This window comes from Cyclospora cayetanensis, unplaced genomic scaffold (assembly GCF_002999335.1).
Source record: "Cyclospora cayetanensis isolate NF1_C8 unplaced genomic scaffold, CcayRef3 CcayRef3_contig_225, whole genome shotgun sequence".
Classification (NCBI taxonomy): Eukaryota; Apicomplexa; class Conoidasida; order Eucoccidiorida; family Eimeriidae; genus Cyclospora; species Cyclospora cayetanensis.
The window spans coordinates 27,416-45,556 of NW_020312176.1; the positions used below are offsets into that span (position 1 = coordinate 27,416).

The 18,141-nt window shown below is 48.3% G+C and overlaps 2 protein-coding genes across 2 annotated transcripts; one reads left to right on the forward strand and one right to left on the reverse strand.

Moving 5' to 3' along the window:
* Positions 1–90: 90 nt before the first annotated feature.
* Positions 91–558, forward strand: LOC113147444 (pleckstrin homology-like domain family A member 1). Its single transcript, XM_026338061.1, has one exon. It carries the CDS (start codon positions 91–93, stop codon positions 556–558), a length of 468 nt encoding a protein of 155 aa, XP_026193846.1.
* Positions 559–1,422: 864 nt separating this feature from the next.
* LOC34618535 (structural maintenance of chromosomes protein 2) lies at positions 1,423–10,764 on the reverse strand. The gene is given in 27 exon segments (XM_026338062.1): positions 1,423–1,579; positions 1,738–1,828; positions 2,001–2,169; positions 2,512–2,688; positions 2,892–3,037; positions 3,240–3,342; positions 3,563–3,613; positions 3,897–4,040; positions 4,276–4,416; positions 4,525–4,605; positions 4,814–4,993; positions 5,142–5,244; positions 5,443–5,492; positions 5,732–5,860; positions 6,072–6,156; positions 6,402–6,481; positions 6,658–6,758; positions 6,916–7,046; positions 7,213–7,356; positions 7,529–7,584; positions 7,845–7,979; positions 8,161–8,550; positions 8,809–9,007; positions 9,258–9,537; positions 9,744–9,857; positions 10,168–10,336; positions 10,597–10,764. Coding segments are annotated over 27 exon segments (3,774 nt in total).
* Between the last annotated feature and the right edge of the window lie 7,377 nt (positions 10,765–18,141).

The window sequence follows — 18,141 nt, forward strand, 5'->3', positions numbered from 1 at the left end:
ACTAATGGTGCTCTTCACAATATAAATGATTACAGTCGAAGTAAAACTGGTATCTTTTACTGAGGTTCGAACCGAATTTCCCTAAAGACAATGAAGACCGTTTTTAGCACTATCGTCGGGCTGGTAGCCTGCGCGGCGGTCGCTGCGGAAGAAACTTCTCCCCAAGTCGCGGTTGAGCTAAACCCCAGTGAAATCGTCGCCGTTCAGGAAGATCCGAACGCAGAGCCGCGTCTCTTTTTCCCCCTGAACGCTCTAGTCGCCGCTAAGCTTGCGAAGTTCATCGTTCCGGTTCCTGTCTCTGTTCCTACCCCACCTCCTCCTCCTCCTCCTCATCCTTATCCTCATCCTTATCCCCATCCTTATCCTGATCATCATCATCATCATCATCCTCGTCCTCCTCCTCCTCCCCCTGTCTACCTCCTCCCTATCAATGGCGGAGGCGCTGTCCCTGGCAATGGCATTGTCAACGGCACTGTCACGGTCCCCACCACGACCGCTCCCGTTATCTCTGTTGATACTAATCTAGGCGGGCTCCTTTCACGAGCTGACCAGAACTAATCCGCCTCTTCAGCACGAAGCCATGCCCCTCTCCGAAGTGCCACGCAGGGCTTGGACCACTCCCCATCATCCGATTGTTCGGTGCTCACCTGATCACCATATGGACCCTCTGAATGTAAACTGAACTGGCGTGATTCTGGCCCATGAAGCGCTATTCTCCCTGGTGGCTACCCAAGGAGCTCTTTTGACGGCAAACATGTGGTGCAAGACGTCCAAGTTGCTAGTATGGCTTATGTCATTCGAGGCGATTCACTACACCAGAGAGCATCCCATTCCACAACACCCATTACCGCTATTCTTGCCATCCAAACAACCTGTTCTACGGCGAAGTCGTTTCATCGTGTTCTTCATTGACTTCCCTCTGAATGAGCCTCACTTCACTCCTTGCACAGGCTGCAGTTCTTTCTTGTAGAAAGAAAGCCAATGCGGCTTTATAAAAGGTTCGCAGTTGCCAACAGCGGCAAGATGCCCTCACTCATGCGGGCACAGGTACTCAAGCGTGAACAATTTCTAAGGTTAATTGATTATCCTTGAGCTGTGGTTCAGTAATAAGACAAACCGAAGCCTCCACACGGTGGAGCTTCAAGGTGTAGTGAAGTTTCATACTCTATTACTAGTGCCTTTAGCTAGGTGGGCTGGGTACATTAGTTTTACACGGGGAATAAGTGATTTAGGCGCTTTCGCCGTTTCCTCGCAAAAACTCCGCCAGCAGAAAGAAGAGATATAATTAGCTGCTAATATTAAGCTTGTACCTACTCGCAACTAGAGTGAGAGCGCGTAGTCCACTGTTTGCTGCGGTACGCGCATGGCACATTCCCGACCCAATGGAAAATGCCTTTCTTGAAACGGGTTTTGAATATCATATCACTCGGATTCATCAGTCCGACTCTCGATTGCCGCTGCTTTGCGGCTTCGCTTGCGAGAGGGACCCCCTACGGGCAATGTGGTGCCCTTCTGAGGGTCAATTCTGTCAGCCAAAGCATGACGCTCCACCCCAGAAGTCCCGTCAACCAGCCGCGTCCTACGGAGAACAGCCGAACATGATAAATATAGAAAAAGCATAGAGAAATAACTTTTGCATTTGTTCAGAGGGATGTGCTCCGTAGATGCAATGCTGGCAGAGGTTTGCATCTAAGTTGAGGACTAGGTATGAATTCATTGCTCGAGAAATCGGCCTACCGAAAGAGAACATCCGCATGCGAAAACATCCCTTCCTTTAGTGAAACAATGATGAACTGTGATGTGGGGAACTGTGTCTTTATCATGCTGCCTGCGCAAAAAAAACAGTAAGCTGCTTCTCCGGACACTTCCAGTTGCCACGATGGTGCCGAGACGCAAGGAGGGCGCAGCTACTTCATGCGAATGCATGTAATAACTCTACCCGCATTCCAAGACGCTTAAAGTTCGGCGAGTTCAATGGATGTTTGCTCGTGGAAATATACCGATATTTTGTGTATGTGAGAGATCCAAGGCAGCGTCGACTTCGTCGAGAATGTACACGGGAGCTGGCTTGACCTTGAGAAGAGCCAGAATCAGAGAAAGCGCCAAAAGTGATCGCTGTCCTCCAGACAATTCCGATAAAGATTCCTTCCACTTATGATGAAAGGCTATCTGCGCTCAACGCACAGTGACGAATCAAGGCGGAATCATTAAAACCTGGCGTACCCACTGTGTTGGTACGAGGAACCGCGAAACACGGACGAGTAGAACTATCTGGCAGGAGCATTTAAGCCGGCTCCCTTGGCCGCGTGAATCCTATCATCACACTTTCAACTACGCAGAGCAAACACTTGTTGTGTAGTCTGCTAAATGCACATATCATTGCAGTAGGACGGCATATGGCCCGCAGGATCGTACTTGGCGCACACATAACTAATCACATGCACCGTCCAAACCCCCTTACACAGAATTTTCTGCCGGTTTACCCATGAAAGCAGCTCAAGATTCATTCACCTTCATTTCCAGTCCTTTCTCCAAGTCTTCTGAGTCCATCTGCACCAATTTAGCCTGCGCGTTGGGCAGGAGTTGTTCGAAGATTGTTGAGAAGTTCCCGTCAACGAGGCGCCATGCATTCCTTAGAGAATTCTGTTTTTTTTCATCCAAGGAAGCGATTACTTCTCTGATCTTCTCCTAGAAAGGCATTGTAGGACATCGAATATCTCTCAATGGTACAGTCTGGGTCACAATGCGTTTTGGACCCTTTGAAAACAATGTACCTATTCTAGATTGCGCATAAGTTTTTAAATGCGCGTATTACAATGTGTCGATCCTCAGATCGGATAGTACACAAGCGCTCAGATGAATTATAACAGTCAAGATAAGCCCGGCCGTACCCGATCCGCCTCTACTTGCGCCTTGCGGTGTAAAAGAGTTTGCAGCTCAGCCTCTGTCTTTTCAAGCATCATTCCAGCGGAACTGTTTATGCTGTTGCCTAGCCTGTCTATATCAGATTTTAACTGGTGAATGCGCTGGCGAGCGGCTGCAACGCCAAAGACAGAAAGGCACAGTGAGTAAGTGATGCAAAAGTCGCGTATGTACATACTTGCCCATAACAATGCCCCATGTGCACATGCACACGGAGATGGCAAATTAAATTGGCTTACTGGAGAAAACAGACAAAAACTGAGGGCCACTTACATGTAAAATGGACTAACGCATAAGACAAATGGTGCCACACTTACTCTCTGGCCGCAGCTGTTTAAAGTCGTAGGGTGTACCCGTTTGATTGAATTTGGGTTCCTCAGCAAGGAGCCATTCATGCACCGCAAGCAGCTGCTTCACTTCCTGTGATTTTGCACGCAAATGCACAATAAGGTTTTTAAACATACGTCGGAATAATACATAATACTCTACAAAAACTCAACATTCATGCACATACAAAGAGTTCCAGAGGGGTATTTTGCAGGCCGCAAACGTGCAGTTGGGTCACGAGTGTTATGTAAATAAAGGCGACAATGCATATAAAGGTTTCTCAAGCTTTCTAGGCTGCTAGCTATAAACGCACGCCTCGTGTTGCAGAAAGCGTCTTTTCACGATCCTCCGCTTCGAGATCAAGCTGAGCACGACAATGCGGCAGTGACACTGCAAAGGATGTCTACAAAAATGCGGTCGTCGGATTTAAGGATGTGAACCAACCAACAACAATGACACTGATACTTAGAAACTATGATATACCCGCAGGCAATATTGTGCAGGGAGTTCAAGAAAAGCCCCACCCTATATTTCGAGGAAACGACGCTGTTAACAAGGCCACCTTCGATGCATCGGCCGTGCACATGCATCGAAGCCTATCTATATGTTGAAGTGCGCACCAGGAGCAAGGTCAGGGCGTAACACACCTTTTTAAGCGCTAGCGATTTTGCCTCCTTGGTTTTGGATATTTTCTTCAAAGAGTCCGCGACCCGACTCTGCTGCTGATTTTCCTTCTGTGCCTCCTCAGCGCTTTGCAGTAATTCTGCTTCTAGTGCTCGTTGTTCTGCCAACTTTATGGTCAGGAACGCAATCATACAAGCTCTCTCTACAAATTACCAGCGTGTAGAGCTAATTTAGGCTTCAAAGCTTTGAAGTAAAGATCAGGCAACACATCATCGCCAAGGCGGAAATACAGTTGGGAGGGTCATTGCCAAATGCAGTTTGGCTGGCCTCAGCGTGGTCGATCAATGCCGGAAATTCTGATTACTTAGATTTAATAGTATGTCCTATTAAAGCAAACGTTACCTTTTTCTCTATATCAGTATTTTTCTTATCGAGTTGCTGCTGCTGCACTTGCACCTTTTCCCTACGTGCAGCCAAATCGCTGCGGGCTCCCTCGAGCTCCTGCTGCATGGTCTGCAGCTGGAGGCGCACATCTCCCGTTTTCTGCAGCGGCCACAACACACATTGAGGGGACATACAGGTCGGCTTACCACAAAGCGCTGGCCAGCTTTTACGTCAAAGGATACGAAACCCTGCCCCACAGATGCTTACCAGATGCAGCTTCTCAAGGCGGTTCTCGGAGCACTTCAGCTGAGAACGCAGAGACTTCACCGTTTTGTTGAGGGCAGCTTCCTGAGAAAAGAGGCTCATATTCGAAATAAAAACGAGAAATCACGAGAAGAAACTGAGGCTCGCGCCAGGGAAAGAGCTAATGGACCATTTCGTGCGTGACGGATGTTGTAAGAAAGATTGCACTTCCCTGCTGAACGCTTCCTGCCTCTAACACTTTTATTCGAGTGACATTTTAAGAGGTTGGCTATGAGTGTACGTGCAGACGCACAATTTTGTCCTTGTTTGTCTCAAGATCGTAAATCTCAGCCTCCAGCTGCTTTATGGTTTTCTGCACCCCTTTCCGTTTTTCAGTCACCTCTTTTCGCAGCTGTTCTTTTTCCTCGAGCAGTTTGCCCAGTTCTTCAATCCGGGCACGGCAAGAGCCTGCGTCACTGCTGCTGAGTAAGCGCTGCAATAGTTTTCACCAAACACAGCCCCTTTCAAATCCACATCTGATTGCCACTTGGATCGACAAGCAAAGACCAACCACCCCGTTTGCCCGTAACGCATGAACGGCGGGTAGAGCAAGGTCCACAAGGGAAGGTCAGTAAAGGTACCTCCGTATTTTGCAGCTGGTTTTCGGCCAGACGGAGGCTCTTCAGAAGGCTCGCTGACTGCGCTGCACGAGCCTGAATAGGAGCCAGTTCTGCCTCTAGCGTTCTGAGAAAACAATAGGGTCGCAAGCAGCAGTTGTAATTGTTTGTAGGTAAGAAGTACAAGGGCGATTACCATATACCATATTACGTGCATGAATGACCTCTAAGTTAGACGGGCGGCTTTATTTGCTGGCTATTTCGGAGCTCGTGGCAGGCACGAATCGGACCTCCGTAGGTCCACTAGGGCCTGCAGTTGGCTTGCCTGATTCGGGCTGCAACCTCGTCTGCTGCCTCCGCTGCATCTTTATAGCGCTGCAGAGAGGCACAAACGAGTAAACCAAAGCTTTATGAGACAAGCTGCAGGGAATGCCACATGCTACAAACCGAAACGTCCGCGGAAGAACACCGAAAGAAAATGGTAGTATTTAATGTTTTAGTGGTGATCCTGTTTAATTCCTTGGCAGACCTTTCTACTGTGTAACTCTATACATGCATAGAAAACAGAGGCATGTTCTTGCACCTCGCCCTTCGGCCTATTGTGTAGACCTGACCTTCCACGAGAGCATCGTTTGTCGTACGTCTCGCACGCTGCCTCCCGCCATGATGCCTCCTGTCTGGAAGACATCTCCCTCTTCAGTGGCCGTAGGAAAGGCCAGTCGATAGTTCTTTTGATACGTTATCTGGGACAGAGCAGGGAAAAGTGGGTCGCATCGGAGCGACGGGTGGTGGCATTACGCACACACAGTAGGCTTCTTCACAACCCAGAGACGCGAACTCGTTAATGGCCTACTACGCGCTAAGTGCACTTTTATGCGCATGCAGAGCACATATTTTGCGGAGAGGGAGGGGCACGACAGGGGTGTTGCGCAGAGGCAGAACGGCGAAGCGTACCTTCTGTGCCATGGCAGCTGTGCGGCATATCAAGCCTCCTCCGAAAGCGTACTCTGCCACTTTGGTATGCTTATGGGGGTCGAACCTACGGAAAGTTCAAGTAGGAAAATAAGAATCAGAGTAGGGATCTTGGCTTCATAGCTAGCCTCACAGCTTTAGGTGGCTTGGCTCAAATGTAGGCCACAACGCAACGGAAGCCCACAGGTGATACGGACGGCTAAAGGAAAAGCCGAATCGGAGTCCAGCAGGTATCCCCATAAAACGGCAAGGACCGGCAACAAAAGGGCTGTAATATGTAGAATAGGATATATCTGAGCAGTATGGACGCACTCCACCATGTCCAAGCAGCGCAACACGCCCTTCACATCGTCTGGCGGGAGACCCAGAAGGCGTCGATTCGCTGCTAATGCCTATACACACATGCACACAGCAGACAGGGATGCCTCGTTTAAAGGCTCCCTATTGCACTCCCAAGCAGTCATCGACAGCCTTTCTCGGAAGACTTCCAGACCCGGCCCATGGCAGCACTTCCACAACTCGGATGCTGAATATCTTAGAGCATTAGTGAGTTATTCCGTTTCCCCACTTGGGCGTCGCACACTCTGCCGACGTGGCAGTCCGACAAAGGCAGGAGTGTCACTCTACGCCGGCCATAGGCAAAGCCGTTCTCCTTAAAGATGGCTTTACCTGAAAGACAAAAAGCAGACGTGCAAGCCCGCCCATCACTCAGTACCCTCATCACTTCGGCTGCCTGCAAAAAAGCCTTGGTTGTCATAGTAGTTCTTTTGGTTTTTCTTCCTGTGCTCTGAAAGCTCTGCATGCGATGAACACAGATGTGACTTACTGGCGTCTTTGTCTTTTACCACGATGTACTCGAGCTTGCCCCCCACAAGGACCTACCAGCAAACAAAGTACCGTTCTCAAAGGTAGCAAGACGTTCGTGTTGTACTGTCTAGCAAGCACTGCTTGAAGGTCCTTCGTTAATCCTTTTAAACTGGCGCCTACGTGCTAAGCTTGCTATTCCGGTGGTGCCGCGAGCACACAGCGCAAATAAGAGCTTTTGGCTCATGGGCAGAGCGTTATTTACTTTTATAGATATGCGGGCGTTTTTTAGAAATGCATTTTTCCATCCTTTATCAAAGTAGCCTTTCCTCATGTTTCAGAGCTCACCTGCATGGCTTTGCTGTAAGAAAGGAACTCTCGCTTGATGGATACCAGCTCAAAGATCTGACCGAGAAAGCGCGATGGATTTAGTTCACGGGGGAGCTTTACGTCAATCTTGGCCCTGAGAATGATATTTGGGAAACTCAACTGAAGATAGCCAGGAAGCTGGGGGCTTTACAGAGAAGAAGCGCATCCGCACACGAAACCGTAACAAGTGAATAGCTTTGCAGTGCTTCTTCGTGAAGACCCCAAAAAGACTGAAGGCAGAGGAACTCCCAGCCTAAAAAGCTTACCACGCCCGTAGTTCCTGCAGGGCCTCCTGCGCCTCCGCTGATAGCGCACGAAATCTCTGCGGCAGCAGCCAACAGTCCCGGCGTTAGTGCGAAGTAGAGAACATGAATGGAAGTGGTAAGAATGGGCATCCAGCAACGCCCACAGAGGGGTGGCATATGGACGAATTGCCTTGCAGAGGGTCTACACAATTTCCCAAGTGGCGCGAACCGGGTAACAACACGGGCGTTTGCTGAGCCACTGAGTGTGCCAATGCAAAGGAAGGGGATTGTAGGAAGCCTTCTTGGCTCTAGACGGAGCAACCGCAGAGCTGTTTACCTCCTGAAGTTCCGTGTGCTTCGCCTCGAGTTCCTTGCTCGACCCGTCGGTGGTCTCGAGGGCCTCCAGTTGCGCTTTCAGCTCCATTACACGAGTCCTTTGCTCCTGGACGTTTTTCTCCATTTTGTGCCTATCCTGAGGAAAGCGCAGGGGACAGGAGGTGGATTGACAGCTGAAGGACAGATGTGAGGCAATACGCTGCGGATGCAACACAACAGCGCCGATAACAAAAGAGCGGATCTGCACCCGGCCGCTACAGAATGGATGAAGACAAGCATTAGGATAGACAAAAAAAGAAATTGTTGCGTTGGCACACCGCAGATGCGTTTTTGTCTTTTGCAATCAATTCCTGGAGCTCATTCTTGTGATAGCTGATATCTTGCATAATGGAGAAATCCATAGCCTCTAGCTTGGCTTCCTCTGATCGACCAGTCTTGAGAGAATCCCGAATGGAGCCAGAGCCCCCCACGCCACCGCTGCTGACTGCCTGAAGCTTTTCAGATTTCTCTTTTAGGTCAGCTCTGAGCCGCTCGACTTCCTCTGCCAGCTGCTCAGCTTCCGCTGCCTCCGCTGACCGCGAGTTCCGCCTGTCCTCCAGAGCTTTTTCTAGACGTTGCTCCTCCTTCTCCTGCTCTTTAACAGAAGCGTGCAGCATCTCTAGATCCCGCTTGCAGCTACGGGCGTCTGCTTGCAGGCGCGACAGAGCCTGGAAAAGGTAAGCAACGAGAAAGGAAAGAAGAGGACATTAACAGAATAGAGACCAAACGAGAATAGGGGGTGAAAATCAAGACTGTATAAAATTGTCAGAAAATGGATTTCTACTTCCCAAAGTTCCTTTGTGCAGGCCAGAGTGGCCCCATATGACCCACAGTGCCCTACAGATATTGGATCAATGAACATGTCTAGATGTCACAGTAAACCCCCAGTGCCTAGTGCACACGTGCAAGATTAAATTCCACATTACTTTTTCTCCTTCTTCCTTCTTCTTCCGTAAGGCCTTTAGGGGCGCGTCCTTCTCCAGTCTTGTTGCCTGAAGAGCCTCTAGACGCTGTTCAGCCTCGTCCTTTTGCCTGTCGGCCTCCTGTAGCTCCGCCATTAAGGCTGCCCTCTGCCGCTGTAGATCGGCAAAGGCCTCTACCTCTTGTTGCACAGTTTGTTTTGCACTGCGCAGATGACATTCACATTCTAAAGCCGTAAATCCTCCGCTCCTCCACATTGACCGCAAGCTCAAGCCCCTAGGAAATGGCTTCTGCTACCTGGTGAAGAACAAACCTTCGGTAAACCGCCCACTATTTCGCAATTATTGAAGAACCTCTAACGTAATGGCACAGACAGTGACTTTAGATCGGTGTGCACAAAATCGCAAAGCCAGCAAAGGAAAGTACATCGGGAACGATGTGACTTGGGGCAGACCAGTAGTAGCGGTATGCCGTGTCAAATCTTTGGAAGTGTTGTAATGCTTCCTTCAGGGTGACGTAGCTCTGATAATCAGCTTTCTCCTTTTGAAGCCGTTGTACATTGGGCTCTATTTCCTCCGATAAGATGTTCTGTATTTCCATGAGTTTCTGCTCTTTCTTTTCCACAAGCTTGACCGCGTTTGCCCGCTTCACTTCGTACATCCGAGTGCCCGAAACCTCCTCTATAAGCCCTAGCAGCTCCTTGGGCTTCATGTTGATCACCTTGGTAATCTTTCCTAAGCGTGCATACACACACAGGCACAATTAGGGGCACACAAAATCCTGACAAAACGGAAAGACAATGACCGTTCTGCACAAAGAACGTGCATGCAACTGAAGGAAACTTCGTGGATTTCACTACGGACACACTTATTGTCAACACGTCATAAATGAAGGAAAATTCCAGAGGCCTTTCACATTTTTTCGTTACTATGTGGCTCACCCTGCTGGATCATGAAATGTGGGCTATTGATATTGAGTTGGCAACATTGGAAGAAATCTCGAATTTCTTTCACCTGCGCGATGCGACTGTTGAGTAAGTACCGATCTCTGCCCCCTACAAAGCGAAACGTGCCACACAGCGGATCTACTGAAACATAAGAATAATGCATCAAAAATACATCCCCAAAACGTACTATCTACATTCAGCATTCTAATTCCCACGAACAGACACACATTGCATACCGTGTGACGATTGTCACCTAACAAGACTATTGTGTTGTTGCTGCAAAAATAGAATTGCTGCGCTACAGATTGCCACTCTCTGGTGCCCTCGAGTTCACTTCGCTGTTAGCATCTTAAGAATCAAGGAAGTCCCTTGAGGGCTCTTCAGAACGCATCAGCAAAACGATTATGGCTGTTCGAACCGATTATGATTTGCCGCGTAATGGAGATCTCTCTCATATCCTTGTACGGGGGAGGAAGAGGATTGTTTGGTTGGTTGGGGTCATTTTTGAGTTTGATGGTTACTGTGGCCTTCGTTATTCCTGCCTGCCCCTGCTTATAGACTAAGTCCTCCAGCCTAGCAACGCGAACCTGCAAAAAATACACAACATACCGTGTAAACAACAGATTGTGAGCCTCAAGACAGCGGAAGGCACCCCCAGCGCTAAAAACTGGGGGCAGCGAGTAGCATACGTGCAAACCTGAGGTAAATTGCCTTGAAATTTGTTCACTATCGCGCATAGAAAATTTCTAACCCGTTTCCTGAACATGAATGACGTAAGTCTTGGTGTCCCGGTATATCGGTACAGCAGCATCCCGTGGCGGCAAATTCGCGCCCGAATAGTGCTCACCAAAGAGTGGTTTGAGATCCCAAGGACAAAGCAGATTGAGTCGAGTACATTTGATTTGCCTGTACCGTTGAGACCAGTAATGGCGTTAAACTGGGGATGGAGGGGTCCCACCACCACCCGCGAGGAGTAGGACTTGAATCCATCTAAGATGATTTCATGTATGTACATCGTCAACAATGTATGTGAGTGAAGATTTCAATAATAGCTACTTATCGGGTACACCATATTACCTCGCCTGGTGAGCAAATAAACAACAAACCAACACCCTTTTACCTTGTAATCGAAGGCATTATAGGCTCGTTCCATGCAAGTGCCGTACATAAGGCGCACAAAAGAGAGGAAGACCATACAAAGAGCCTCAAAGTGATGCCTTAGGGGGAGTACATGCATGTGAGCTTCAGGGATCAATGGCAATATATTCATGAGCTGCTTTTCGCCATGGTGTTTGTATTGCGAAGCGCCCCCCACTAGTAGGATGGGGCGAGCGAACGATAAGCTGAATCCGCTGGTGGTATAATTGAGTTCGAGAAAGCACAAACAAAGTTGAAAAGGAAAATGCGAATGCTAAAAACTATGGTAGAATCAGTCGCGAGCTGTTTCCCGCAGCCGACCCAAGTAGCCGACCCCAACGCAGCCCCCACCAATTTTACTAGAATATGTTGAAATGCATGCACATGTACGGAAAACAAATTGTCAAGCTTCCTATATACTTAACAACGAGGAAATCTATGTTAGGCAGTGGAAGCTTCTCCCGTAACATCCCACGTGATCAGCATGAGCCCCACATTACTTTAACCTCTATCCTTTACGCCGATTCACGGGTAGAGTAACGCAAATTTCACCTTGTGTTATAGGTGCTAAGCTACGTCAATCCCCTAATATTGTTGTCGCGGCAACTTTCTGTGGTTACCACACTAGTGAATCCGAGAGAGGGACCCGACATGGCGTACAATTTTGCGAGTCACTTCGCCTCCCGCGTGCCTCTAAACAAGCCAGACCAAACGACTGGATTAGAGGGCCGAGTGTTCACCGATATAAAGTTGGTTATACAGCCAGCACAGTAACAGACGGTAAAATCACCTGCTCTCACAGGCTCACTGTAACTGGCCGAGCAACATCCAACCACTTTCTATGAGATTATTCATATTAACCTAGAATCGATCGAGAATTGACCAACTTTTATGCCTGCATATCTTATGCAGTGATAATCCCTTTTGACTAGATACAAAATAGTGCAATGCTCCATCTACGATATATATGGGCACAGACTTCATTCTAGACTCATGCACACTCGACAGAAATTTATGAAGTGCCTTTCAAGAGAAGCCCCTCGGTTTCATGCCGCGACCCACAGAATTCCGCCACCAAGAGAGGGACAGCTAAGGCGTACGGTGCTGCACCCTCTAAGGATTGCAAACATTCACAGCTAGTCACACGTAGCATTTAGCGCACGCGCACACATGGGCATATAAAGAATAATAACCGAAAAACAATCTGTCAATTCTTAACTAATTTTCAGTCCTACAGAGCACCGCAACAGAATGTGTGAAGTGCTACCCAGCCCGCGACTTCTTCCCCCTTCCCTTTCCAAAAACCCCGCTCATGTTCTACGCCTGTACGTCAAGACCTACTGCGTGTTGGAGAGAGCAAAAGTTCCCCGCCTCTCGTCAATCCCCAGGCATACAGAAACGTACAAGGCAGTACAAAAGATATTAGAAAGGTGTGCATCAATTGTTAAAGGGAAATTGACGGGAAGACAGACAATCACTCTACCCAACAACGAATGAGGGACCAGACGAACATGATCCAAGGTGGCATGCTGGCTCGCTGTCATCAGAATGCTGAAATGTGGAAGCCTCTTGCTGCGGAAAACAGAAGACAACTAAAATGTACAAACACTTTCAAAATGCAGCAGGTTAGCAGTGCTTCCCTGAGTCCTAGAGCAACGTTTGCACACCATTTAACTCGAGGAAGAAATTCGAGCCAAGCAAGCAATTGAAATTTCGTGAATAGAGAGACACCACACCTGCGGAGGCTGCAGTTGGTGCATCCTTTCTACCCATTTGCCGATGTAGTTTGCAGTGGTCATGTTTCGGTCAGTGCATAGACATGTCGTTGTGGCACGCCAGAGCGCACTACTCCCTAACGAACTCCGGATTCTTATAAGGAATTCTCTTGGAAAATCTGTTAAGTTTCCAGACATGAATACAAAATAATTTGGCGACTGCACGAGGCATGACATAGCTGGAGCGAGGGGTAGAATATGCATAATTGCTGGGTCTGTCGACAAGGATGTAGATGCTATCCTGAGCCCAACAAAGTCCACTGTCAAATCGGTACCAAGCTCTTTAAGCCCTGAAAGGGTTAGTGCAAGGTTCGGTTAAGAAAAATTGTGCAGCTTAAGCTGCCAAGAATCTAAGCAGCCCAGTGCATTCATCCCAATGCACATTCGTCGCCCGCAGGACCCATCCCAGGCCGCCACAAGGATCAGAGCATGTGTTGTGTGCGGACGGCGTTGCGAGGCGAAGTTGGAATGTACAAGCGGGGGAGTCCTCGCTTTCTTTTGAGGCAGAGGTCATTATCACCGAGACGTTCCTTTACCTTCTTGCCATTCTAGATTCTGAAAATGGTAGCGGGTGAATGGGTGTCCATCGCATTATACTTACGCGATTATGGTAGTTATCGCAAATTAGAAAAGGCAAGAGCGCATCGCGCCACACTAGAGAATTGCTGAGGCTCGCGAGAGCGCGTCGGCAACGCCGTTGGTGATGCCCATCCTACACTTCACTGCAAGGTCGTTTTGAGCGAGACACCCAAGCTATCGAATAGCTCTAGGGTTATCACGTCCAGAGAAAGCTTTGTAAGCTACAGTAAAGGCAGATGCTTTTTCTGGAGAGTAAAGTGACCTGCATAACAATAGTGTCGGCACTTTTCCACGCCTCACTAAACTACATAGAGTCCAATTCCCGCAGTGATCTCCGCTGCTTCCTTTTAATAAAGCAGTAAGAGCAGCGAGAAGAATTTTTGTGCTTTGGAAAATTAGTAATTAGTTGGGAGAGAAGAGCCTCCACCGCGACTTAACCAACACCTGTTCTTCTATAGCAGTTACAGTCACAATCTGGCAGCGCAAGTGCCGGAGGAGGTGCAGCGAGGCCGGTAAACGTTTTCGTTGCAGCATCAGCCTTTTCTTCCCAGGCTGCAGCCTGCCGTTTTCACAGTAGCTCGGTCAGAGGAGCAGTGACTGCAGCAAGCCAGGGAAAAGATATCAGCAATTAGGCGCAAGCCTACAAAAAATCTTGGCGTGCTAGTTGATGCGTAAGCATAGTGGCTACGACTTAATTTTCTTCATTCTCCTATCTCTGACTGAGCTGCGCTGTGCGAAAGGTGGAGGCCTGATTTCATGGAAAATCCAACACTTTCGAACTTTTGCGTACCTCCGCCTGGTCCATGAAATTCGTGACGGTCGATGTGTATCCTGAAAGCTGAAGGCTATGACGTTGTCCACGAAGAAATATACTTACCCCCGCTTGATGGGTGCACAACGGGCCCAAGCACCTTGGCTCACCTGCTCAAATAGGACATAAACAGTTTCAACCAGCATACCTGTATTCACGAGCTTGCGACCTGCGAGTGTAGAAAATCGTTTCATAGCGATTGTCAGGGAGAAGGGCGTTTGTTAGCAGGCCTCTGGAACGACCAAGGTCAAGTATACTTTCGATTCCTGTCAGGTACGTCGACAAAATGAGGAGTTGACAGCTTCAGCTTTGCAACAATCTTATGAAATCTCAAATGCACTGCATCAGCGCCGCCTTTTTTGGGCACCCTTACCGTGTTATGTGCGGACAAGTTTATCGTTTATTGCAATTTGTCATTTTCTAACAAAACATTCACCTGCCGTTCAATGTTCCCTCCACGCTGTGGGGTCCTTCCGTACGGCGGAAAATAGCTTGGGGCTGGCTCAGGGTGTAGTGCCATATGCTGGACGACCAACGGGGTGGCGGGCTGCTGAGAGCTCGTTACAATCTCCTACCTCCACTGGCTCCTTGACATTTGCCTGATCCTACTGTTCATCGGCCAAAGCGTCTCTACAATGTTCCCGAAAAAGCGCCGCCGGCAGAGCGTTGAAGGAAGGTTGTTCGCTTGCAGCCGTCTTATCTTACTGCTGTCCTACGCCGCCTCATTATCGACGACCTCAAAGCTTCTTGAAGCACGCACTCTGCTCCGCTCATGAAAGGTAAAAGGAACATGCTTGCGAGTACCAGGACCTACTTCTTCGAAGCATTACCTGACACACTACCAAAGCGTGCAGCTGTGCGCGCTTGTGCGCCGGCCATTGGCTCATCCACGCTGTGCCTGGGACTACTTCATAGTACATCGGTCCAGAATACAAGCACAGCTCATGCTGGTTAAACCACATTTAAATTGATGTATCGAAAAGCTTTAGTCGCCTTACCAGTCTTTGCATTTGGCCATCTGCCAGCAAATCTGAATCTTGTGAAATGTGCTGTCAAGTGGACAGGCAGATTGCGTTTCTAGGCAGTCTTCTTCGACAACAGACTCAATTCACATCCAGCGACAAGTGCGGCTAACGATCCTTCATCATGAGCGTAAACGCGTTATAGCGTATGACTGACCCGTGGTAGGTTGCCATCTGTGCACCTCTTCTTCGTATCCTCCTACACTAAACTGCAGCGTGAAAGGCTTTCCGTTTCCATTGCGCCTTCTTTAATAACCCAGCAGCCTGCTTCTCCTGGGACCATCCCAGCTGTTCAAGTTCTTTGGTTTTTGCATGTGCTTGTAGGTTGAATCATGCGATTTATCCCTGTAGAGCAGAAGCAAACAGGCTGTTGGCTGCATATTTGTGGCTGATTCGAAACGCAAAGTTCCTCAAGTTTTCTTTTCTTGTTCATGCACACTGTAGACTACAGTCATTTGATATGGCCTCGACATATATAGATTCCACGTTTTCGCTTGACTCTGACTGTTCAGCCAAAGATGCAGGAGCTGCCTCAGGCGTTCCTGGACCTTCGAATCGTTCACCAACTGTGAAGCTTCATCGGCCGCTTGTTTAAATGCTGACTCGCCAATCATCATGTGGCCGCGAAGTGGAATTTTTGGGAATGCTTCGCCCTTCAGTTGATGCACCACGCAGAGCATTTTTTCTCCTCATCTTGCAAGCAAATAGGCGAAGTTTATCTCCACCTGGTTGATGAAATCTTCGAGTTCATGCCCATGCATACGTTGCCATTCTTAGCTGATCGACAAAACCTCACCGACATATTCTTGAGCATGTTACCGGCTGAGAAAACATGCTAACCTATCAGCTGTGAGGCCAGTGTGCTCATATCGGCTTCCGGGCTTGCTTGTGCCGTCGCAAAAGGCATTCGTCAACCGTGCTTCCCAGTCTCAGGGATGTCCCTCAGAGCACTTGCCGGAGAATATTACGCTACCAATATTCCATATCACCTGATCAGAACCAGAAAAGTTTTTTAGGGAAATCGGGCACCCCCCTGCAATGAGTGCGAACAGTTGCAGCAAACCACGTGATACTATCAAGTGTACCGCTTCATGAACAGCCTCCGTAGGCAGACACTAAAGTATATCGTATCGGATACTAGCTCAAGAAAAAGCGATAGCATAATTCGCATAAATATCTATCCTCTCTCAACCCAAGACGATCAGGGGTCAAATAGGAGGCTAGAGGGACTGTTTGCATGCGGTTTGATACTCCTCCTAAGCACTCTTAGCACTTTGAAGCTAGTTGCGCATCGCACCTAGTGAATAGCCCACGTACCCACACACGTCGCGTCCTGTAATATCAAAGTAGCGCCCCCTCAGAATAAACAAGACATACGAAGAACAAGCAAACTATTCACTCCTTCGCTACTTCTCCATAATGCATGATTAGTGTGGAGGGAGGTGAATTCGTGCAACTTAATCAGCTACATGACGCTGCCCGAAGCGACGCTCAACTTCATTGCACAATACCTCTAGTTGCGGAAACTCCTTGACAGCATCAATACAAAGAAGCACTGGCCCCAGCTAATCTAATAGCGAGGCTGCATTCCAAACTTAAGCTGCTGGGAATTAGCTGGAGGATCACTACAGATAGCTGCGAAGAGCGCTCTATGGAGGCAAGGGAGATACAAAAGTTCTCCGGGAATCGCGATTTCGTACTGCCTGTCGCTTTGAAAGAAGCTGCATTAGTCTAAACTCGCAATTCTTTGGTGGAGCTACTGATGGTTGTCTCATTTGATACCTACTAACATCCACGCATTGGCGGTTAACACAAAGAGCTCGTGTTATTGATGCGTACAGCTTAACATGGAGCGCCATAGTTATGTGTGAGAACCTGTCGTGTCCCTATTTATCCATGCCTCGAAGAATATTCCTGATAATTGTTTATGGTTTCTTTCAATCATGGCTTGTACTGCGTAGTTGATAAGTGGAAGTGAACGAATTGCTGGCTTTTCATGCTTATCTGCATGCACCTCCAGGACATTTTCCCTACGGATTGCTGATTCTCTCCGGGTGGCAGTTTGCTTTTTAATAATGATTTTCACATGCTGGGAATGACAGCTGACATCGCTATGTTGACTGACTAAGCATTGAGAATTATGGAATTTGCTTGATCCAGATATGCGCGCAGTTGGCTCTCAGTCCACTGCTATGCTCCAGGGTTGTGCTAAAATGGCCTGAACAAACTATTGGAGGAGTAAATAGCCGATTGAATAATCTGCGAGGCAACAAAATTTTCTTCTTTAGCTCGAGCCCACATACGCTACTAGCATGCTCAAGCCCGAAAGCATCATGGACACGTAGAGCGAACTAGTGTAAGGTTTGCGGGAACTGTTATTTCAAACTCAAGTGTCCTGTACACTTAATACGCTGCGCGCAGCTCTAGATTCTCTTGCCCTTGCCGTCTTTGACTATTCTATTCAACCTTTACTGAAGATGACCAGTTTTTGAAATCCTCCCCGACAAGCCATTCTCATTTGTTCAGTCAGTCAACACCACGCTCTCAGCTGTGAACCCCAGGCAGGAATGTACGGTTACTAGTTTTTCCCAAAATATCTACTCCTTTCACTGGTACACATTAGCGGCTTTGTGGTCTTGGCGAGACTTTTTGCACGTGTAATTACGTGTGTTGATGGGAAAGGTCAGTACTCAGACGGTAAAAGGTACCACGTTGTTGCTACGTGCCATTTCGTAGGCTAGTTCCTTTCTTCGCATGCATATGACCTAAAAATCCTCTGTAAAGCTGCATACGCCACTTTTGTGGTCAAGTAGGCATTAGAAGGGGCACCTCGGACCTCAATAACCGAGGCTAGCAGCTCTGTTCTGTAGATAATTTTGGAGGAGTGTACCAAGGTGAGATAGCTGGTGGGGGCCGGTTTCAAAGGTGTTTCACCGAATGCGCTCAAGATTTAAGTGTGTAAGAAACAGCACAGGTACTAGTTTGAAGCGGGAAATCGCATTTAAGATGTATGCGAACAAACCCAGTTGCTGGGAGTCTAATTCGCTGAAGCAATGCACGAAAAATGG

Excerpts from the sequence above, each read along its gene's own strand:
- LOC113147444 (XM_026338061.1), top strand. The coding sequence starts at position 91 with ATGAAGACCGTTTTTAGCACTATCGTCGGGCTGGTAGCCTGCGCGGCG.